Raw genomic sequence first — 18,058 nt, 5'->3', positions numbered from 1 at the left:
CTTTCTTGATACTTCAGAGCATCCTGGACCTGCTCTGTCATAATGCATTGTTTTGTAATTACTTGCACGAGCCTTATATATTCCAGCAAACTAGGCACCATGAAGGACAAGGAGAGTGCCTTATCTTTATTAGGAAGCCATCTACTATCAATACATGATGACATTTATTGGGCTCTGGCTATGTGCCAGCACTTTGAAGTACTTTACATGTAAAGGCCTCATTTAATCCTCATCCTAACCTCTCTGGATCTGAGTTTGTCATCTGTAAAATGGAAGAAAGAATGGCCTCCTTAGAAAAGTAGAGGTGAGAATTCTGTCTATCTAGATGTAAACATAAATGTCTCCTGCATTGCAGGCGGATTCTTTACCAACTGAGCCATGAGGGAAGAAGCCAGCATAGATGGGAGACATGGACAAAAGTATTAATGAGTGCTCACACAAAAAATATGGAATTCAATTAAGCTTTGCTGAGCACAGTCATAAATAAATGAACCAACTGACTATGAAAGGGAAGAGAGATGGAGGGGTCCAAGATGACTCCTGAGGTTCAGCTTAAGTGACTAAGTGGAGGGTGGTGCCATTTCCTCTGGTGGGCAACTCTGAAACAAGTACACACAGTTATGGCTGTTAAGTGAATGCCCCTGAGACTATTAACATCTCTTATCCAGTTTTTGGGCTTCTTAGGTTCTGATCCAGGGATTAGAGAATAATAGCTCCCCTAAACCATATCAAAAATCCCTGGTATTAATCATTTGGATAAAAAGCAAGACCTGAGACAGAAAACTGGAATTTGGAAATCATGGGAAAGAGGACTCAATGAACTTCTTAATTTTTTGCATCTCAACCGAGTCTTAATTTTTAATCTAAGCTAGTGATCCTCCGTGGCAAATGGTAAGAGGGCAACAGTAGTATGGTGACTCCACAGGACAGAGTGAAAACCATGTGTGTAGATACTATATAAGCCATGCCCCTGGGGTTGTCCAGCACCGAAGGATAACCCTTAGGACACCCATCGGAAGAAGAGGGTTAGGCATGGGGAGCCGGAAGACCTGAAACCCCGGGAGAAAGTAAGCCATATTATCTGCTTGTGAACTGATCACTAGTAACTATCTCACTGTAGTTACTCCTGAACCTCCATCAAAGTTTTGTGTAAGCAGGAAAGGGGGAAAAATGAAATATCAGAATTCCTCTTATTAAAAATGAAACAAAACAAAAAAATGTCTATTTTTGGAAAGCATTTTTAACTGAGAGTGTTTGACTACAGAACATGTAATGATGCCACTGCTACCAATTTTAGCTAGATATGAGCGGTTTGTTTATTCAAAGAAGGAAATTGTTCTGTATAAGAAAGCAACAGGATTTAGAGTAAGGACTGGAAAAAAATCTCTTGTTACATGAGCATTGTCTTTGGGAAGCTCTAAAGGAAAAATAGGGTGACTGAATAGCATTGGGAGCAGTGCTGGGGAGATGGGACAGGGAGAGAAAACTCTGTCACTAGGAAATGCCCTGGAGAGGAAGATGACAGAAAACAGGACACTGAGATTTAGTAAACCGTTTAAACCTATTTATGGTTCTGTTCTAAAATGTAAATTGCCCCCAGTGCCATCACCCATCTGCATTTCCCCACCATACTTAACTGTACATTTTTGTATATAGAGTATATAAATTTGTATGACTACAAGAGGTGTGCCAACCAGCAGTGAGCAGTAGATAATCCAGGAGAAGAGGATTAAAGTGAGAGGGGACCATGAGGATGTAATCCTGCCCCATCCCCAATGGGAATCTCTGCAGAGCTTGGGGAGCATACTGAACTTCACACAGTCAAGGTACTAGGGACAACCAGAAGCAGACACTTGGGTTTCATGCATTTAGAGGAATCAGCCTGATTTCAGATGTGCCACAGGGAACTTTGAGCCTGAGCTCTAGAGGAAGAGGCAGCACGGATTAGAGACAGCCCCTGGGGGAAGTGGGACTCTCAGGACACCAGAACTAACGTTCAGTCTGGTTGGTTTCTGCAAAGTCATTGCTTGAGCTCCTGCTTTGACCATGCCTCAAACTCCTCTCCCCCTTACCTTATGGGAGCCTTTCAGCTGCTCCTCCAAGTTGAAGACCAGGGTGGTGTGGGCACTGTGCTTCTCAATCAGCATCTTCAGATTTTGCAGGGCATTCTGTATCCTGAAGATACAGTGTGCCAGTGAGTGGACCTGAAGGAGTGGAAGGAGATACAGGGGAAGGAATGGGGGTCACTCACCGCTGGGCCCTGTTCTTAATGTGAAGGGTCATCCACTGCAGCTGCAGTACGAAGGTGTCCAAGAAGTCCAGGAAGGTCTTGGGGGTGGCGAGTGGCAATTCAGGGCACAGGTGCCCTTGGTAGCTGGCAGCCGAAAGGTGGATGAGAGCCATGGCTTTGGCCACGCTGGAAACTGAGGCCTGGATGTCTGGAAACCTCAAGGGGTCTGCAACAGGCATGGCTTTAGCCTAGACTTGTGAGCTTGTAGGGGAAGAAAGGAAAGGGATCCTCTCCTCTCGCTCAGGAAGGAGGGCAGAAAAGGTGAAGGGAAGCTCAACCAGGTTATAGAGACAGACTGACCCAAGTAACAGTCCTCTTCAGAAGCTGGTCTAGATGGGGGGTGAGGACAGGTAAAGAGGGCTCACCGTCATCAAGGGGTGGGCTCTGAGCACCCTTCAGGTGATGCTGGGCCACAGCAACCAGGGAGTCTTGGTCCCAGGGTTCGTAGCGGTCAGTGCTGGCGATGGCCAGCTGAAGGAGCCTCAGGAAGAGGGTGGAGGGTAGCTGATCGTGGACCTGGTCATCTCCGATCAGGATGAACATGTGCAGGTGGCTGCGCACCTGGTGGCAGAACCTGTGGGGCAGGAGCTCTGATACTGTCCTCCCCTCCGTCCCTGTTTGCCCACCCAGGTCCCCACCCCAACCTGAGCCCTCAACCCTGCTCCTCTGTGCCCCCTCACTAGCCCTTGTTTTGTGGGGGCTTTTGGCCTTCAGCCAGGGTGGAGCCAGAGCAGAGCTACCCCTGGCTTGGGGGTCTTGGCCTCACCTCTGCAGCAGTATTTCCTTCTTGATGTTCTGCTTGACAATAAGGCTGTCCCTGGGGAGATGTCCTTCAATGTTTTCCAGATCTGCCTCTGTGTATAGGTCAGGAAAACTGCCTGAGGTTGCCAGGGCCAGCAGGCGATGAAGGGTAGTATGGTCCACACCCTTGGGCACCAGCAGGGCCACCGGCTGGCCTAACATGCCAGCATGCCAGCTGACCTCCCTTAGACACCCGAGAATGGCCTCCTCTGATCCACACGGCAGACGGAAGAGGCGGGTCTGACAAATGCCGGCAGCCAGAGTGATGGCAGTACAGCGCCCAGTCCCCTGAGCCCCTGCGAGCAGGAGGCCATGCTGCCGGGGCCTGGCCAACACCCGGACCAGGCGGGCCACGTGCTGGGCCATCGAGTGGCACCGGGCAAGGTGGGGGCTCAGCCGCAGCTGAGCGGCTGAGGTGGCCAGCTGCTCCTCCAGGCTCACCCACTGGCGTTCCAGGTACAAGCTGGAGCTCTCAGAGTTGGACTCTAGTATCAGTTCCTGACTGAAGACCAGGTCTGAGGGCTTCTCCTGGGGCCGGAGTAGCAGCACTGGGAGCAGCAAGGGTGAGACCATGTCTTCTTGGGCTGCCTTCTGACACAAGTTCTTAGATTTATTCGGCTGGAGTTTGTAGCTGGAGATCCTTGTGCCTTCCTCCTGGCTTATCTTCTGACTCATGCTTCCCATGGCCATCTTCCTTACTGGTGCTACGGGTGGTGCTGAATCATTGCACGGTGAGCCTGTGGTGACCGGAAGGTCATATGTGGCCTCCTCCTCCTCTGTCTCACTCCCGCTGTTGCTCAGGTCCTCCCACTGAGCCAGCTCCCCTTCGGATTCCACTTCAGGCACCTTCTCTTCTTCCTCCTCCTCCTCCTCATAACCCTTGCCCAGGCTCTGGGGTGCCGGCCCACAGCAGAAGACGTTCTGAGCTACCTCTAGGAGTAGTCTGGCACAGAAGGAGCGTTCCCTGGGGCTGTCCAGCCGGTCACAAAACGTTCTCTGTGCCTCATGCAACCAGAGGCGCATGATGTTGCGCGTGGCCATCATGATCATCAGGCGGGTGCCACGTAAGCCGGACACCCGGCGCAGGTGCTCCTGATGGTTGAGACAGTCCACAAAACCCCGGGAGCCCATCCTGATGGGCAGCAGCTGCAGGCTGCCCAGAAGCTGGCTCACAGAGTGCATGGAGAAGCGGTAGTGTGGGCGGAGGGGTGAGGGCATAAAGCAGTTGCCCACTGCCTCCCAGGCCTCCAATGAGGCCCGAACCAGGGCTCTTGCTAGAACACTCTCCCGCTCCACAGAGGGGAAGCGCTCGAGCCAGGCCTGCATGCTGGGCATATGCCTGCTCAGCAGCGTGGCCTGGGTCACGCTGCCCAGGGCCAGCACTGTGAAGAGCCGAGAGAGGCGCGGGCACAGCGGCCGCTCACAGAAGCCTGGCACTGTGGCAGTGGCCAGGAAGTTGACTCCAGGCTGCAGTGTCTGCAGCTCCAAGGTGCTGTGGGTATACACCGTGCCGTCTATGGCCTGACGCAGAGTCTCCAACAGTGGCTGACAGCTCTTCTCTGGGTCTGGGGGCCATGAACAGAGAACACCCGCGTGAGGCCGAACGACAGTGTCACCCTGCTTCTCCTCTCCTTGCCTCTGTGGGTCTGCTTCTGGTGCACATGGGGTTCTGAGGAAGTTTATGCATCTGAGGTGTTGGGACTGGGTCAGGTCTGAGGAAATTGTTCTCTCTCCCTAGAAGTGAGTGATTTTTTTTTTTCCTTCTTCACCAAATCTTACCTCTAAGACCAATTACATATTCATTAACTGAAGGTTAGTGAACAGAAAGGTTTGGAAACCTTATCTGACCACAGTAGAGGGAAAAGTATAGTCACCACAGTCAAAGATAATGGAGTTATATCTCATGCAGGCTTTTATAAAGTCAACTTTATTGAGAAATTATTTCTCTAAAATAAAATGTACACATTGTAGATAGTTCAGTGAGTTCTGACAAATGTATATGCCCATGGAACCATGACCCCAGTGATATTTAGGACACTTTCATCACCCCAGAAAGGTTCCTTCTGCCCCGCTGAAGTCAATCCCCTATCACACTGTCCCAGGAATTTCTATCTGATCTGATGTCTATCATTATGGATTAGCTTTGCCTATTCTAGAACTTCATACAAAGGGAATCATACAGTATGTGGTTTACCACGTCTGGCCTCTTTCACTCAGCATGATTCTGAGATTCATCTACATTTTGCGTCTATCAGTAATGTGTTCTGTTTCATTGCCGAGTGATATTCCATTATGAAAATATCACATTATGAAAATATCATCAGTCGATCCACTGACACTGATGTACTTTTATGTTGTTTTGAGGTTTTGACTATTCAGAATAATGCTGCTATGAACATACATGTGCAACTTTATTTGAGAACATACACGTGCTTTCATTTCACTTCGGTAAATACCTGTGAGCAGAACTGCTGGGTCATATAGTGAACATACATTTAACAGGGAAGAAACTATCACACTTTTTTTTCCCCTATAGTTGTATCATTTGCTCCTACCAGCTAAGTGTGAGGGTTTCAGTTGCTCCATATTTCACAGTTACTATCAGTCTTTCTACTTAAACTCTTTCTAGTAGGTGTGAAGTACTGTCTCACAGGTTTTACATTTGGAGTTCACTGATGCATGACCGTATCAAACACATTTTCATGTGCTATTCGTCACTCATATATTTTTCTTTTTAAAGTGTCTATTCAAAGTTTTTTGCCCATTTTTTAAATGGAGTTTTTCTTACTGAGTTGTAAGAGCTTTTTTATGTTTTCAAGGTACAGAGCTTTGTTAAATATATGTATCATGAATTTTTTCTATGGATTTTTTTTAAAAAAATATACAAGCAACTCCTCCAGCTCAACTCCAGAAAAATAAATGACCCAATCAAAAAATGGGCCAAAGAACTAAACAGACATTTCTCCAAGGAAGACATACAGATGGCACAAAAACACATGAAAAGATGCTCAACATCACTCATTATCAGAGAAATGCAAATCAAAACCACAATGAGGTACCATTACACGCCAGTCAGGATGGCTGCTATCCAAAAGTCTACAAGCAATAAATGCTGGAGAGGGTGTGGAGAAAAGGGAACCCTCTTACACTGTTGGTGGGAATGCATATTAGTATAGCCACTATGGAAAACAGTGTGGAGATTTCTTAAAAAGCTGGAAATAGCAATACCACCAGCAATACCACTTCTAGGCATACACACTGAGGAGACCAGATCTGAAAGAGACACGTGCACCCCAATGTTCATCGCAGCACTGTTTGTAATAGCCAGGACATGGAAGCAACCTAGATGCCCATCAGCAGACGAATGGATGAGGAAGCTGTGGTACATATACACCATGGAATATTACTCAGCCATTAAAAAGAATTTGTTTGAATCAGTTCTAATGAGATGGATGAAACTGGAGCCCATTATACAGAGCGAAGTAAGCCAGAAAGATAAAGACCATTACAGTATACTAACACATATATATGGAATTTAGAAAGATGGTAACGATAACCCTATATGCAAAACAGAAAAAGAGACACAGATGTATAGAACAGACTTTTGGACTCTGTGGGAGAAGGCGAGGGTGGGATGTTTCAAGAGAACAGCATCGAAACATGTATATCTAGGGTGAAACAGATCACCAGCCCAGGTTGGATGCATGAGACAAGTGCTCGGGCCTGGTGCACTGGGAAGACCCAGAGGGATCGGGTGGAGAGGGAGGTGAGAGGGGGGACCGGGATGGGGAATACATGTAAATCCATGGCTAATTCATTTCAATGTATGACAAAAACCACTGCAATGTTGTAATTAGCCTCCAACTAATAAAAATAAATGGAAAAAAAAATCACTAGTTTAAGCCCTCCAACTTTCTTATTTTTCAAAGTTGTTTTGGCCTTTCTAGGTCTTTCACATTTCCATGTAAGTCTCAGAAAGAGTCTCAGTTTCAAAAATATATATATATAAATAGAAAACAAACAAAAAACCCAAGACTTTCTAGTTTAGACTGGGACTTCACTGAATCCATGGATCAATTTGGGGAGAGTAAGCACCTTAACACTGTTGACTCATCTGATCTAAGAACATGACATATTTCTACATTTACTTAATTCTCTTTTATCTCAGCAGTTTTTAGTAATTTTCAGTGTGTATCTTTCACTAAGTTTATTCCTAAATACTTTAAGCTTGTACATGATATTTTAAATGATACTTAAATTTTTTATTTCTGATTGTTTGTCATTAGGATATAGAAATAATAATGATTTCAATAGATTGACTTTGTAGGCTGTGAGCCTGCTCAATTTACTTATTTATTCTAATAGTTTTGTAGTTTTGTTTTTGCTTTTGGTAGATCCTTAGGACTCTCCATGTATTAAATCATGTATATGCTAGTAGAAATAGTATTACTTTGTCTTTTCTAAATTTAAAGGTTTTTCCTTCTTTCTCTTATTATATTGATAGCAGTCTCTGTTCACTATTGAAAAGAAGTAGTGAGAGCAGACACTCTTGCCTTGTGACTGACCTTATGGAAAAAATGTTCAATATTTCACAATCAAGTATGTAACTAGCTATAGATTTCAATAGATGCCCTTCATCAAATTGAGAAAATTCCTTTCTATTCCTAGTTTGCTGAGAGTTGCCATAAATAGTGTTGAATTTTATCAAATGCTTTTTCTTTATCTACTAGGATGATCTTATACTTTTCTCTGTTATTCTAATGTCATGCATTACACCAATTGATTTTTGAATGTTGAGTCAACTTGCATTTTTGAGATATACCCCACTTGATGATAATGTGTTGCTGAATTTTACTTAATATCTCATGAGGATTTGTTTTGCATTTATATTTATGAAAGATCATGGCCTATAATTTATTTTCTTGAAATATCTTTCAGAACTTGGTATTAGGGTTTGGTGGCTTTACCAAATGAGTTGAAAAGTATTTACTCCATTTTCTGAAAAATTGTAGGTTTCCATTTTTTTCCTTAAATATTGGATATAATTGAACTGTGCAATAACCACCCAGGACTGGGAATGTTTATTATTATGAATTCAAATTTTTAATAGATCTATAGGGCTATTCCTTTTTTATTCTTTTTCTTCTTGAGTCAGATTTTGATAAGGTGTGTTTTTCAAGGCATCTATCTGTTTCATCTGAATCACTAAATTTATTACTATAAGTTTTTCTAAAAAAATTTTTTTTCTACAATATTCCCTTGTTATTCTTTTTAATATCTTTAAAATAAAACCTCTTTAATTCCTGATATTGATAATGTATATTTTCCTATTTTATTTCTTGATTTGTGTTACTTGGGGATTCATTTTATTTACCTTTTTAAATTTTTTTTGCTGATATTTTCTATTGTTTGTGCTTTTTATTCTATTTCATTGATTGCTGGTCTGATCTTTATTATTATCTCCTTCTAATTATTTTAACTTTCTCTTCTTTTCCTAGATTCTTAAGCTGAAAATACAGATCACTGATTTCAAATTTTTCTTCTTTTCTAACAGGCATTTCAAGCTGTAAACTCTCTGAGCACTGCTTTAACTACATTCCACAAATTTTGATGTGTTGTTTTCATTATTATTCAGTTCAAAATAGTTTCTAATCTCCCTTTGAGTTTCTTCATTTATGCATGAGTTATCTAGAAGTGGGCTGTTTAATTTCAAAAATTGGGGGATTTCTATTATCTTACTGGTTTTTATTGCTACAGTCAGAGAAAATATTCTGTAAAAGTTAATCCTTTGAAATTTGTTGAGACTGATTTTATGCATAAAGTCTATCTTGGTGGATGTTCCATGTACACTTGAAAAGAAAGTACATTTTGCAGTCAGTGGATATAATGTTCTCTAAATGTCAATATGGTCAATACTGCAAGGGATGCAAGGGACGAGATTATTCGGTGAGCATATGTAGACTGAGAAGATAATGAGAGTGGAACACTCAAGTCTGGTCTGTAGGTGTAGGTCTCAGAGTTGATAAATATAGCTAAGGATTTTACAGTCAAGAGAAAGGACCATGACTCCTTCCCTCCTGACTCCTCACCGGAAGCAGCCAGATGGAGATCCTCCAGCAGGAAGAGGAGAAAACCTTTAGAATCCAGGTGCCGCCCAATCCATGGGCTGGCTTGTGATTGGCCGTGGACCGCCCGGCTCAGCAGGAGGCGAAGGTGGGTGGTACTGACGGCGGGGTGAATGGGGCTGTTTATGTAAGGGTGCTGTGGCTCCACCAGCGCTTCCACGAAGGTTGTCTTCCCTGTTGCTGCCTCTCCAGCCAGCAGCACGGGGTGTCCCTCTGACAGAAGCAGGTCCACCACGTACAAGAGCCGCTCGGTCTGCAGGACGGGAGCAGGGCTTACTGTGGCAGCTCCTGGCTAGCACAGTAATCTAGCTGAAAGTAAAGGTCTTAGGAGGCTTATATCAAAGCTGTATTTGCAGAACACTTCATGTATTCTTGTGATTTTAAAAATGGTTCAAGGAATGGGAGCAGGCAGCCCTTAGCTATGCCGAGGACATGTACACCCCAGGATATCTCTTTGAGCCCCAACGCCAGCTTCGGCTCCACTGTCCTCACACCTGGGGAGAAGGGTAGAAGGTGCCCTGAGTTCCCTTGATGCGGCTGCCCAGGTATTGGCCAGTGAAGGGAACCAGTGTCCCATCTTCGGGGCACACATGTAGATCAAACACCGAGTCTGAGGGTGGCAGCTCAGAGTAGTTGGAGAGGCAACTAATAGAATCCTTCAGGAAGGTGTCATAGAGGGGCCAGAGTCTGCTCAAATGAACACACAGGTGAGAGTGTCATATGGTTACAACAGTTCCGTTACACTCAGTTCCATACACTCGCACACCCCGCCCTTCTCCAACAATTGCGCCAGGGTTTGGACACCCATGGGTTGTTCCATTTCCGCCCTCTCTGTCTCCCCCCTCCACCCCTGTAGATACCTGGAGGGAAGGTGGGCTCCAAAGCCCCAGATCACAGCAAAAAGAAAGCTGCTGATGGCCAGCAAGTGCTCCCTGCGCTTACTAGGCACGTCATCACTGTCAATCTGGTTCTGGTGCAGAGAGCTGGTTTTTGAGGCCTTAATGCTTCGAGCCACTATACACTTTGAATCATTATAGCTGAGGTCCTCTGTGAAGGTCACCATGGCCAGGAAACGAGCCCCAGGAGGAAAAAAGAGGAGGGGGTGGGGAAAGACAGTAGAGGTTGGCTATTACTTCTCACCTTCAGTCCCAAGACCCAAGTCCACCTAAGAACCTGGGCCACAAGCTCCAGCTTATATCCCCACTATCCTCCACACAGCTCTCAAATCAGTCCTGCCTTCACCTGGGATATGTGCCTTCTCCTCCTCATCTATGCGCAGGTGTGGGTTGAGCAGACAACGCAAGATGCGGGCCAGGCTGGTGACTTCAGCCACACCTGGGCAAACGGGCCGCTGTCCATGTACCTGCAGCAGAGAGCTAACACCCTGGCAGGTGAGGAACTGGAACGTGGCGGGCACCAACCCTTCAGCCAGGTGGCTGAGTTCAGTGACAGTCTGGGGCTGCAGGCGGTACTCTCGGGGCAAGGCTGCCATCAGGACGCTCAGCATACCCTGCCAAGTCTGCTCCCCACCACACCACACCAGGGCACAACGGCCCACCACTGTGGGGGCCATGCCTGTGGTATCTCCCACTTCCATCAGAAGAAAAGTACCTGGGGGTCGTGCTATTTGCTGACCACTGGGGAGGCTAAGCTGTGGGGGGTCACCTAGGAGGCAGGTGATAGGGTCCAGCCAGGAAGAACTGGAAGCTCCATCACATATTATCCAGTGATGAATCCCCACTGATTCCTGTACCTGTCCCCGGGGGCCCACGGTCCTACACCGACTGGCTTCACGCAGCAGCCTGGGGAAGACACCACTGTGCCAGCAGGGGCCCTCCAGCCATCCCAGGAACTCCTGAGGGCTGAGGACGCCTGGATACAGGTGAGTAATTTCCACAGGCTGGCGGCTCTGGGTTGTGGGGTCCTCCATGGCCGCCAGCCGATTCTGGATCTTAAATAAGCTGTGCCAACATGTGGTCTTGCCACTGCCTGCCGGACCCAGGAGCAAAATGCCTGAGGCCTGGTCCAGGGCCTGGCTCAGTTGATCCAGGGACCCCAAAATATCAGGGCTGGGATGCAGGCCTCCCTGCCGTAACTCCTCCACCAGCAGTGACTTCCTCAGCCTGGGGGTTGCAGGCTCTGCCAGCACCTGGGAGGCGGTGGGAAAGAGCCCACAGAGCAGCTTCTGGAGGTCCTGCAGGTGGGCCCCCTCCAGGAGGCTGAACAGTGGGGAGCGCAGCAGGGTGCGAAGCAGGGTGGCCTCCTCCACGGTGGCTAGGCTGCGGGACTGCTCGGGCTCGGGGTCCTCCTTGGTCATGTTCAGAGCCTGTATCGTGTCTTCTAGCACTTTCCTGAGGAGGGGTAGGCGGCAGGGCAGGGGCCCAGACACCAGCTTACGCTCTAGGGAGAAGAACTTGGATAGGCGGGTCGCGGTGCGGGGGGCATCCCGGATCCCTGCTCCCAGCAGGGTCAGCTCTGTGACTTGCTGCAGGTCGGGCAGGGTCAGTGCCACAGGCCGCAGCAGTTGGCGCAGGTTGGCGGGCATGGCAGGGCTCAGGGCCCGCAGGGTCAGGAGGCAGCCGTAGCCAAGGCGTATGTCCACGTGATGTCTCTCAAAGAACCTGCTGCCGAGGAGCCAGGGGTGGGTGGGGTCGACGGTGCTGGTATTTCGGGAAGCTTCCTGGTACAGCGGGGCATAGAGGTGGTGCAGTTTGGCCAAGCGCTGGCCCAAGGCAGAGAGCAAGCCGAGGGGCAAGTGCTGAGCTGCTTCTAACAGCAGCCAGGCTCCTCCCTGCAGGGCACCGTTCAGGTAGTTGCTCAGGCTGCGGGCCTCCATCTGTGGCAAGCAGGGCATCACCACCAGCTGGCGCCCCAGGGCCTGGGCCAGGCTCTTTACTATGGCTGCCTTGCCCACACCACGGGGGCCCAGCAGGGTCCCGCAGGCCACCTCTTCCAGGGCTAATAACAGCGTGAGGGCTGGCCGCTCGGGCAGCAGGCTGGGTAGGGACCCCAGTCGGGGACCCAGGTACTCATAATTGTATAGGAAAGACCGACCCAGCACATCTATCCAGCATGCAGCTGGGGCCGGAAAGGTCTCAGTAGACACAACAGTCTTGAGACCCTGCAGGGGGCTTTGGGGAGCGGTGTGAGGGGAACCCAGGTGATACTTGAGTTGGCGGACCCAGTGGAAGTCTGTCAGCCCACTGACCTGGTGCTCTTGCAGCAGCTGGGCTATGTCCCGGTGGGTCACCGCCATGACCAGCAGGGCACTTAGCAGACTGGTCTGGCGGACAGAGGGCAGGGGCTGCTCACCCTGAGAGTACCTCTGGGCCCGAAGAAAATGCACCAGTACCTCTAGCTTGCGCACATGCATGGGGACCATGGCCAGGGTCCTCCCTTCAAGCAGAGCCTCCTCCATGCTGGCCCGCCATACCACCTCCTCCGCCACCAGCACACACTGCCACGGGAAGGCCTGGACTAAGTCCAGCCAGTGCTGGACATACATCTTCAGGGGTAACTGGGTTTCCTGGGGCAACTGGTTTTCCTGCTTGAAGGCCTTATCTAGGGACGGGCCCAGAGCAAGACGGGCAGCCACGCAGTCCTGCAACTTGTGCACCAGTACCAAACGCAGACTCTCCTCCAGGGAGGCCAGCCACTTGGGGAGATCAGGATGCAGAGGAAGGGACCCCTGCAGCTTCACCTCCTCCCCACCCACCCCGAAGACCGCGAGCGCCTCCACCTGAGTCTGTATGCTTGGACTTGACTCCGGGTCATCCGTGCCTTTTGCAGTTTCACTGGACTCGAAGCTCACGGCATGCACATGAGGAAAGCAGCGTCGTGCCCACAGCTGGGCCTCGCAGGACTCCAGTGGGGCAGCCAGCAGGACCACGAGCTCACTGTCGCTGAGGAAGAAGAGGCGGGGGAAGTGGGCACGCACAGCATAGAGCACGCTCTCCAGCGCCATGATGATGCCCTTCAGGTCCACGGAACCCTCCTGCAGCAGTTGTTGCAGCTGCTGGCCTTGGAAAAGAGGGTTCCGCTTGGCACTGGGCACTATGAGTGACAGAACCAGGGGGTCAGCTACAGAGATCTGCATCAGGGTTCGATACTGCTCATCCATGGCCTCGAAACGGGTGCTCTGTGGTGAGAGAGGGCAAGGGTGAGGGCAGCGCCGCCACTCCAACCCAGAGCCCTGCTATTCAGCAGCACTGGTCCACCCTGCCACACCCACTTCCCTACCAGCTCAGGACTGGGAAACTGGATCTTCATCTCATACAGAACTTTATTTAGGAAGATCCACTTCTGCTGGAAAGTCACCCACACCTGCAGCAGGGCACCTGTGAGGGCAATCAGGGGAACAATGGAGGGAGACTAGGGTTCTAGCTTCTGCAAGAGGGACCAGCCTCCTCCTGCCCTCTTGAGATGCCCTACCCCCCAAAAAACTGCTTAATAGGACCCCAGGACCTTGCACGAAGGAGAGAAAACCTGCAACGTGAATAAAGACCTGGTCACTTTAGCCCAAGAAGTGGCTCTGAAGGTGGTGCTCACTCTCTCCCCAGCCTTCTGGGTCATCTCCCTTCAGGTCCCACCTATCAGCCCAGCTAGAGGCCTGTACTCACTCAGGCCATGCATGATGGTCACCCACTCCAGAGCAATTCTGTTTAAGTTTCCTGACTTCTGGATGGCCAGGATCTTGAACAACACCTGAAGGCTTTCATGGATAGAGTCCTGCAGGCTGCTGTAATCTAAGGAAGAGTGGACTTGAGCTGAGCTAGCAGTCAGATGAGGCAAGGGCACAGGTGACTGATACCCAAAACACACTGAAACTCACAGATCTCAAACTATTCTCTGGAAGATACAAACATTTTTTTCTTCCACTAGTTGAACCATATGCTCACCAACAGTCAGAGTGTGTTGGCAAAACTGTTCATGTAAGTCCTGTTTATTATGTGAGTTATATTTTAATTATAGAATTTAATCTATTATTATGTTAATCACTGAAATGCGGGTGGGGAAAGAGTTGCTGGTTCTATAAAAACTATGGAAGCCTTCAGAAGTAAAGGTAAACTATTAAAAAAATAAAGGCATGATGTTAAATTAGGTATGCATGCTATTGCTTTAGTCTTGTCCAGCTCTTTGCAACCCTATGGACTGTAGCCTGCCAGGCTCCTCTGTCCAAGGGATTCTCCAGGCAAGAATACTGGAGTGGGTTGCCATGCCCTCCTCTAGGGATCTTCCCAACCCAGGGATTGAACCCACATCTCTTTACATCTCCTACACTGCAGGCGGATTTTGTTTTACCACTAGCACCACCTGGGAAGCCCAAATTAGGTATAGACAAGTCAATTTTTTAAAACTGTGAAATTATAATAAAACTCTAGAAAAATTCTGGACTCAGATAGCTTCATAAGTGTCCTCATATCACTTCTCAACTTTCAGAAATGGAAAGTGGAAATAGCAGACAATGTATTAATACTACAAAGGCAGTGAGGAACCTCTACCAGTTGGCTGCAAATCAAAGAAAAGCTCTTGTCCTTAGATTAAAAGGTTAGTAAATAAATGTACATTATATGATTTAAGCTAAAATAAAAATCTTAGGCCTTGTATGCATATTTTATGATTGACTGCCCTATTTAAGTGCTTTAACTTTTTGAATCCTCTGGCTGGGTTTTAATTAGACTGGATAAGAGGAATTCTCCTTTACTGGCAGTTCCCTAATTATACCATTTTGGGTGCCTGGACATACACTGCTCCTTCTGTCCGGCAAGCCCTTCTGCCCTTGCATGTTTAGCAAACTTGTACTCCTTCAGAAGTCAGCGTGGGGCCTTTTCCTAAGGAAATGGAAGATTTCTCTCAGTCTCCTGCTCATTTCAAGTTGCTCCTCCTTCTGATGGCTCAGTGGTAAAGAATCTGCCTGCCAAGCAGGAGACCTGGGTTCGATCCCTGGGTTGGGAAGATCCCCTGGAGAAGGGAACAGCTACCCACTCCAGAATTCTGGCCTGGCCTGGAGAATTCCATGGACTGTACAGTCCATGGGGTTGCAAAGAGTCAGACACGACTGAGTGACTTTCACTTCCACTTTTTCACTGCTCCATCTCACATCCATCTCTGTTCTCTTGTCCCTGTCTGGGAGTTCATAAGAGACAGGACTTTGGTCTGATAATCTCAAGAGTCTCCTGAATTTGGCTCAAAAGAGGCAGGTGAGTTTGATGAGGGAACGGCAAAGGAATGAATGAGCTGGTGCAGCCTAGAGAACACAGCATTGAACACTGGGGAGATGTGACCATAAATAGGGGAGACCTTTGCTGAAGAGGCCAGACATTGGGCAGGAGAGGGGGAGTGAGGGGCTCCCAAGAAGATTAAGACTGTGTGGGAGCTGCATGGAAGATACGTCTCAGAACAGATGAATGGCTCAGGCTGTCCAGGAGGGCAGGGGACCTGGCTAGAGAAGCCAGGTCCAGCAGAGCTTGGTGGATGAATATGGCCCTCACCCTGTCCTGCTGTCTCTGGCCCCTAAGGGCTGGGCCTCACCTGAGAGGATGAAGGTGCCACTGTCCTTGCCCACTACCTGCCACCGGGGGCTGCGGGACGCTTGCCTCTTGGAGCGCTCAGAGACTGGGGACTCGTAGGGCACGTGCAGGATGAAGTTGAGCAGTCGCAGCTGGCGTGCTTCCCAGGCCCGCTGCAGCCGCAAGAGTGCCTCATGGGCATGATTCCGTATGTTTTCAGTCCTCCAGAGCTGGAAGAGCCAGGACTTAGGAGCCGAGACTGGGAGATGGCTCAAGGGATAGCCCTGGAGCTTGGACTCGAGGGCCAGGGCTCAGGAGAGTGCGGGTCTCAGAGAGGGAGAGCGGGGTCATTGGCTTCAAAGGCAAGCCGCCAGCATCACACTGTGACCTAGGGCTGCTGCCCTGAAACCCACTCTTTTGCAAAGCTCTGGCCAAGCAGACAATACCTCAATCAACTTATGCTCTTTGGGGACAGGGTAAGTATTGGGGGACATCTGCCATCCTGTGTGCCCACCTCTTTGGGGCTGCCACCCACTTCCTTCCCCTGTAGAGGAGGGACATACTCTCAGTCATGGAGAGTCTGGAACCACCCATCAGATCCCCATATTCCCCAGGCAGGCTAGCAATCTCAACCCCCTCCCCATAAACCAATATCTGTTGTCCCCCTTGTCTCAAGGGACTGCTGGGTCTTAACTGGCTCTACCAGAGCTTAGCAAACAGGCCTTGGGCTTGAACCCCTCCTCAGTGGGGTTGTGGAGGGGGAGGGCTCACCTGATTGATTCGATCTGTAAATTCCAGCAGCGGACAAGAGAGCAGCTGGCCCACTGTTAGGTGCTCTATGCTGGAGAGACTGCTTAGCCCTAAGGCTGGAGGTGGAGGGACAGAAAGTCAAAGCAATACCCGGTCTTTGGCAGAGCCCAGCCGAGCCCAGCCCAGACAGCACATCTCAAAGTATGACATAGAGGCAGGGGCCCAGAACCCAAGGTCCAGAGCACAATTCAGAGTCCAGAACTAAGACTCCAGCCTAAGTCCAGCCCTGGGCAGCAGAGAGGATCCACGGGGTAGCGTGGGAGGTTAAACATGCTTGTCTCAGTGAGGCGAAGGAGGCTGTGGTCCATGGGGAAAGGTCAGGGCAGCCCAGGGAAGAAAGATGCTTCCCCAAAAAAAGCCATAGAGAAGTGAGTTGTCCCATTGTTCTAACCCTATGTCCTTCCCTTCCCCAGCCCTCTGACTCTATCCAAACCCACCTCGCAGGAGTGCTTGGCAGTTGAGATTCTGCACCTGGAGGCTGCCCAGCTTGGTCAGCAGGGGAAGGAGGCTGCGGAACTCCTCCAGCATGTGCATGCAGCGCTGGAGCACTGGGCTATGCAGCCCCAGGGTCGCGCTCACCCGGGCCGCCTCTGTCAGCCAGCCGTCTGTCTTCTCCTGGGCCAGAGCCAGATTGAACTGTCGGGGGAGAGGCACACCGGCAGCTGGAGACCCTCCCACCCCCTCCCCCGGAGATGCTTCACCCCCGGGCAGGGGCTCCAAGGAGGGCGTCAGCACCTTGGCAAAAGCCATGCACTTCCATTCACTGATGTTTTCAGAGATGACTCGGTACAGGTGCCAGATGTGCTGTTGCTGCACGATGGGGCGGGTCCCACAGACGGGCAAGGGCACAGGACTCTCGTCCCCTGTGGGATAGGCCCGGGGGACGGGCGGGCATGATCAGTCAAGATCCCATAATGACAGAAGGGAGGGTCCTGAAAGTGCAGGGGACGAGGTGGGGGTGGGGATGGTGTCCAAAACTGCTCAGTACAATAAACCAAGGGAGAGTTAGTCCAGGGAAAGAAACTCTAGGAAAACATGATAGGGATGAAAGGGAAGGCGTCCTCTTCTATTGATTAGAGTTCCTCTCACTTATGCCACTTCAGCCACAGCACCCTTCACTATTGCTCAGATACACCAGCCCTGCTCCCTCTTGCTGAGGGCCTTTGGCTGGCAGCTCATTCTTTCTGGAACACTCTCCTCTAGAGAACTATATGGCTCACTCCCTCACCACCTTCGAGTCCTTGATCAAACATCAGTTTCTGAATGAGACCTAGGCAGTGTCCCCCCATTAAGAACTGCTTTCCACCTTCCCTGACATTCTTGACTCCTCTTAATCCCAAGGAGAGAGGAGCCAATTTTTTGACTTCAGAATCCAATGTTTAGCCAAGCTGTGATATAAGGACATTATACAGTCATTCTTAGTCATAAGTAGCTTAGAAATTCTAACACCCCCAACTCCCTTCTTAGAAAAAAACAATTACTCAAAGAGTTACTGCAGCCATCCAAAGAAGAAGTGAAAAAAA

At 49.2% G+C, this 18,058-nt stretch overlaps 2 protein-coding genes across 19 annotated transcripts in view; one reads left to right on the top strand and one right to left on the bottom strand.

Annotated features, from left to right (window-relative positions):
* RRP8 (ribosomal RNA processing 8) overlaps window positions 1–14,314 on the top strand; it is a 52,706-nt gene extending 38,392 nt beyond the window's left edge. Inside the window, exons 7-9 of one of the 9 annotated variants that reach the window (XR_011486513.1) lie at window positions 9,187–9,304; window positions 10,496–10,607; window positions 13,006–14,314. Coding sequence is in view for 1 of the 9 variants with exons in the window: in XM_070464220.1 (XP_070320321.1) it covers window positions 8,646–8,702 (57 nt within the window). In the remaining 8 variants the exon portion in view is untranslated. The other 8 variants (XR_011486512.1, XR_011486510.1, XR_011486509.1 and 5 more) reach the window with 8 other exon arrangements.
* The window catches only part of DNHD1 (dynein heavy chain domain 1), a 70,616-nt gene that overhangs the window by 15,004 nt on the left and 37,554 nt on the right, over window positions 1–18,058 (bottom strand). For 6 of the 10 annotated variants that reach the window (XM_070464210.1, XM_070464211.1, XM_070464212.1 and 3 more), the window contains 14 exons: window positions 17,271–17,398; window positions 16,973–17,171; window positions 16,497–16,591; window positions 15,748–15,955; window positions 13,836–13,961; window positions 13,456–13,553; window positions 10,459–13,354; window positions 10,077–10,263; window positions 9,711–9,903; window positions 9,181–9,469; window positions 3,057–4,656; window positions 2,656–2,864; window positions 2,252–2,456; window positions 2,073–2,175 (listed from right to left, as the gene is read on the bottom strand). In XM_070464210.1, coding sequence (XP_070320311.1) covers window positions 2,073–2,175; window positions 2,252–2,456; window positions 2,656–2,864; window positions 3,057–4,656; window positions 9,181–9,469; window positions 9,711–9,903; window positions 10,077–10,263; window positions 10,459–13,354; window positions 13,456–13,553; window positions 13,836–13,961; window positions 15,748–15,955; window positions 16,497–16,591; window positions 16,973–17,171; window positions 17,271–17,398 — 6,536 coding nt within the window. Of the gene's footprint in view, window positions 1–2,072; window positions 2,176–2,251; window positions 2,457–2,655; window positions 2,865–3,056; window positions 4,657–9,180; window positions 9,470–9,710; window positions 9,904–10,076; window positions 10,264–10,458; window positions 13,355–13,455; window positions 13,554–13,835; window positions 13,962–15,747; window positions 15,956–16,496; window positions 16,592–16,972; window positions 17,172–17,270; window positions 17,399–18,058 lie in introns of those variants that run through there. The other 4 variants (XM_070464214.1, XM_070464213.1, XM_020896223.2 and 1 more) reach the window with 4 other exon arrangements.

Source organism: Odocoileus virginianus, unplaced genomic scaffold (assembly GCF_023699985.2).
Source record: "Odocoileus virginianus isolate 20LAN1187 ecotype Illinois unplaced genomic scaffold, Ovbor_1.2 Unplaced_Contig_20, whole genome shotgun sequence".
Classification (NCBI taxonomy): domain Eukaryota; kingdom Metazoa; phylum Chordata; class Mammalia; order Artiodactyla; family Cervidae; genus Odocoileus; species Odocoileus virginianus.
The sequence above is the reverse complement of the archived record's forward strand: the minus strand, read 5'-3'. Positions and strand labels throughout refer to the sequence as shown.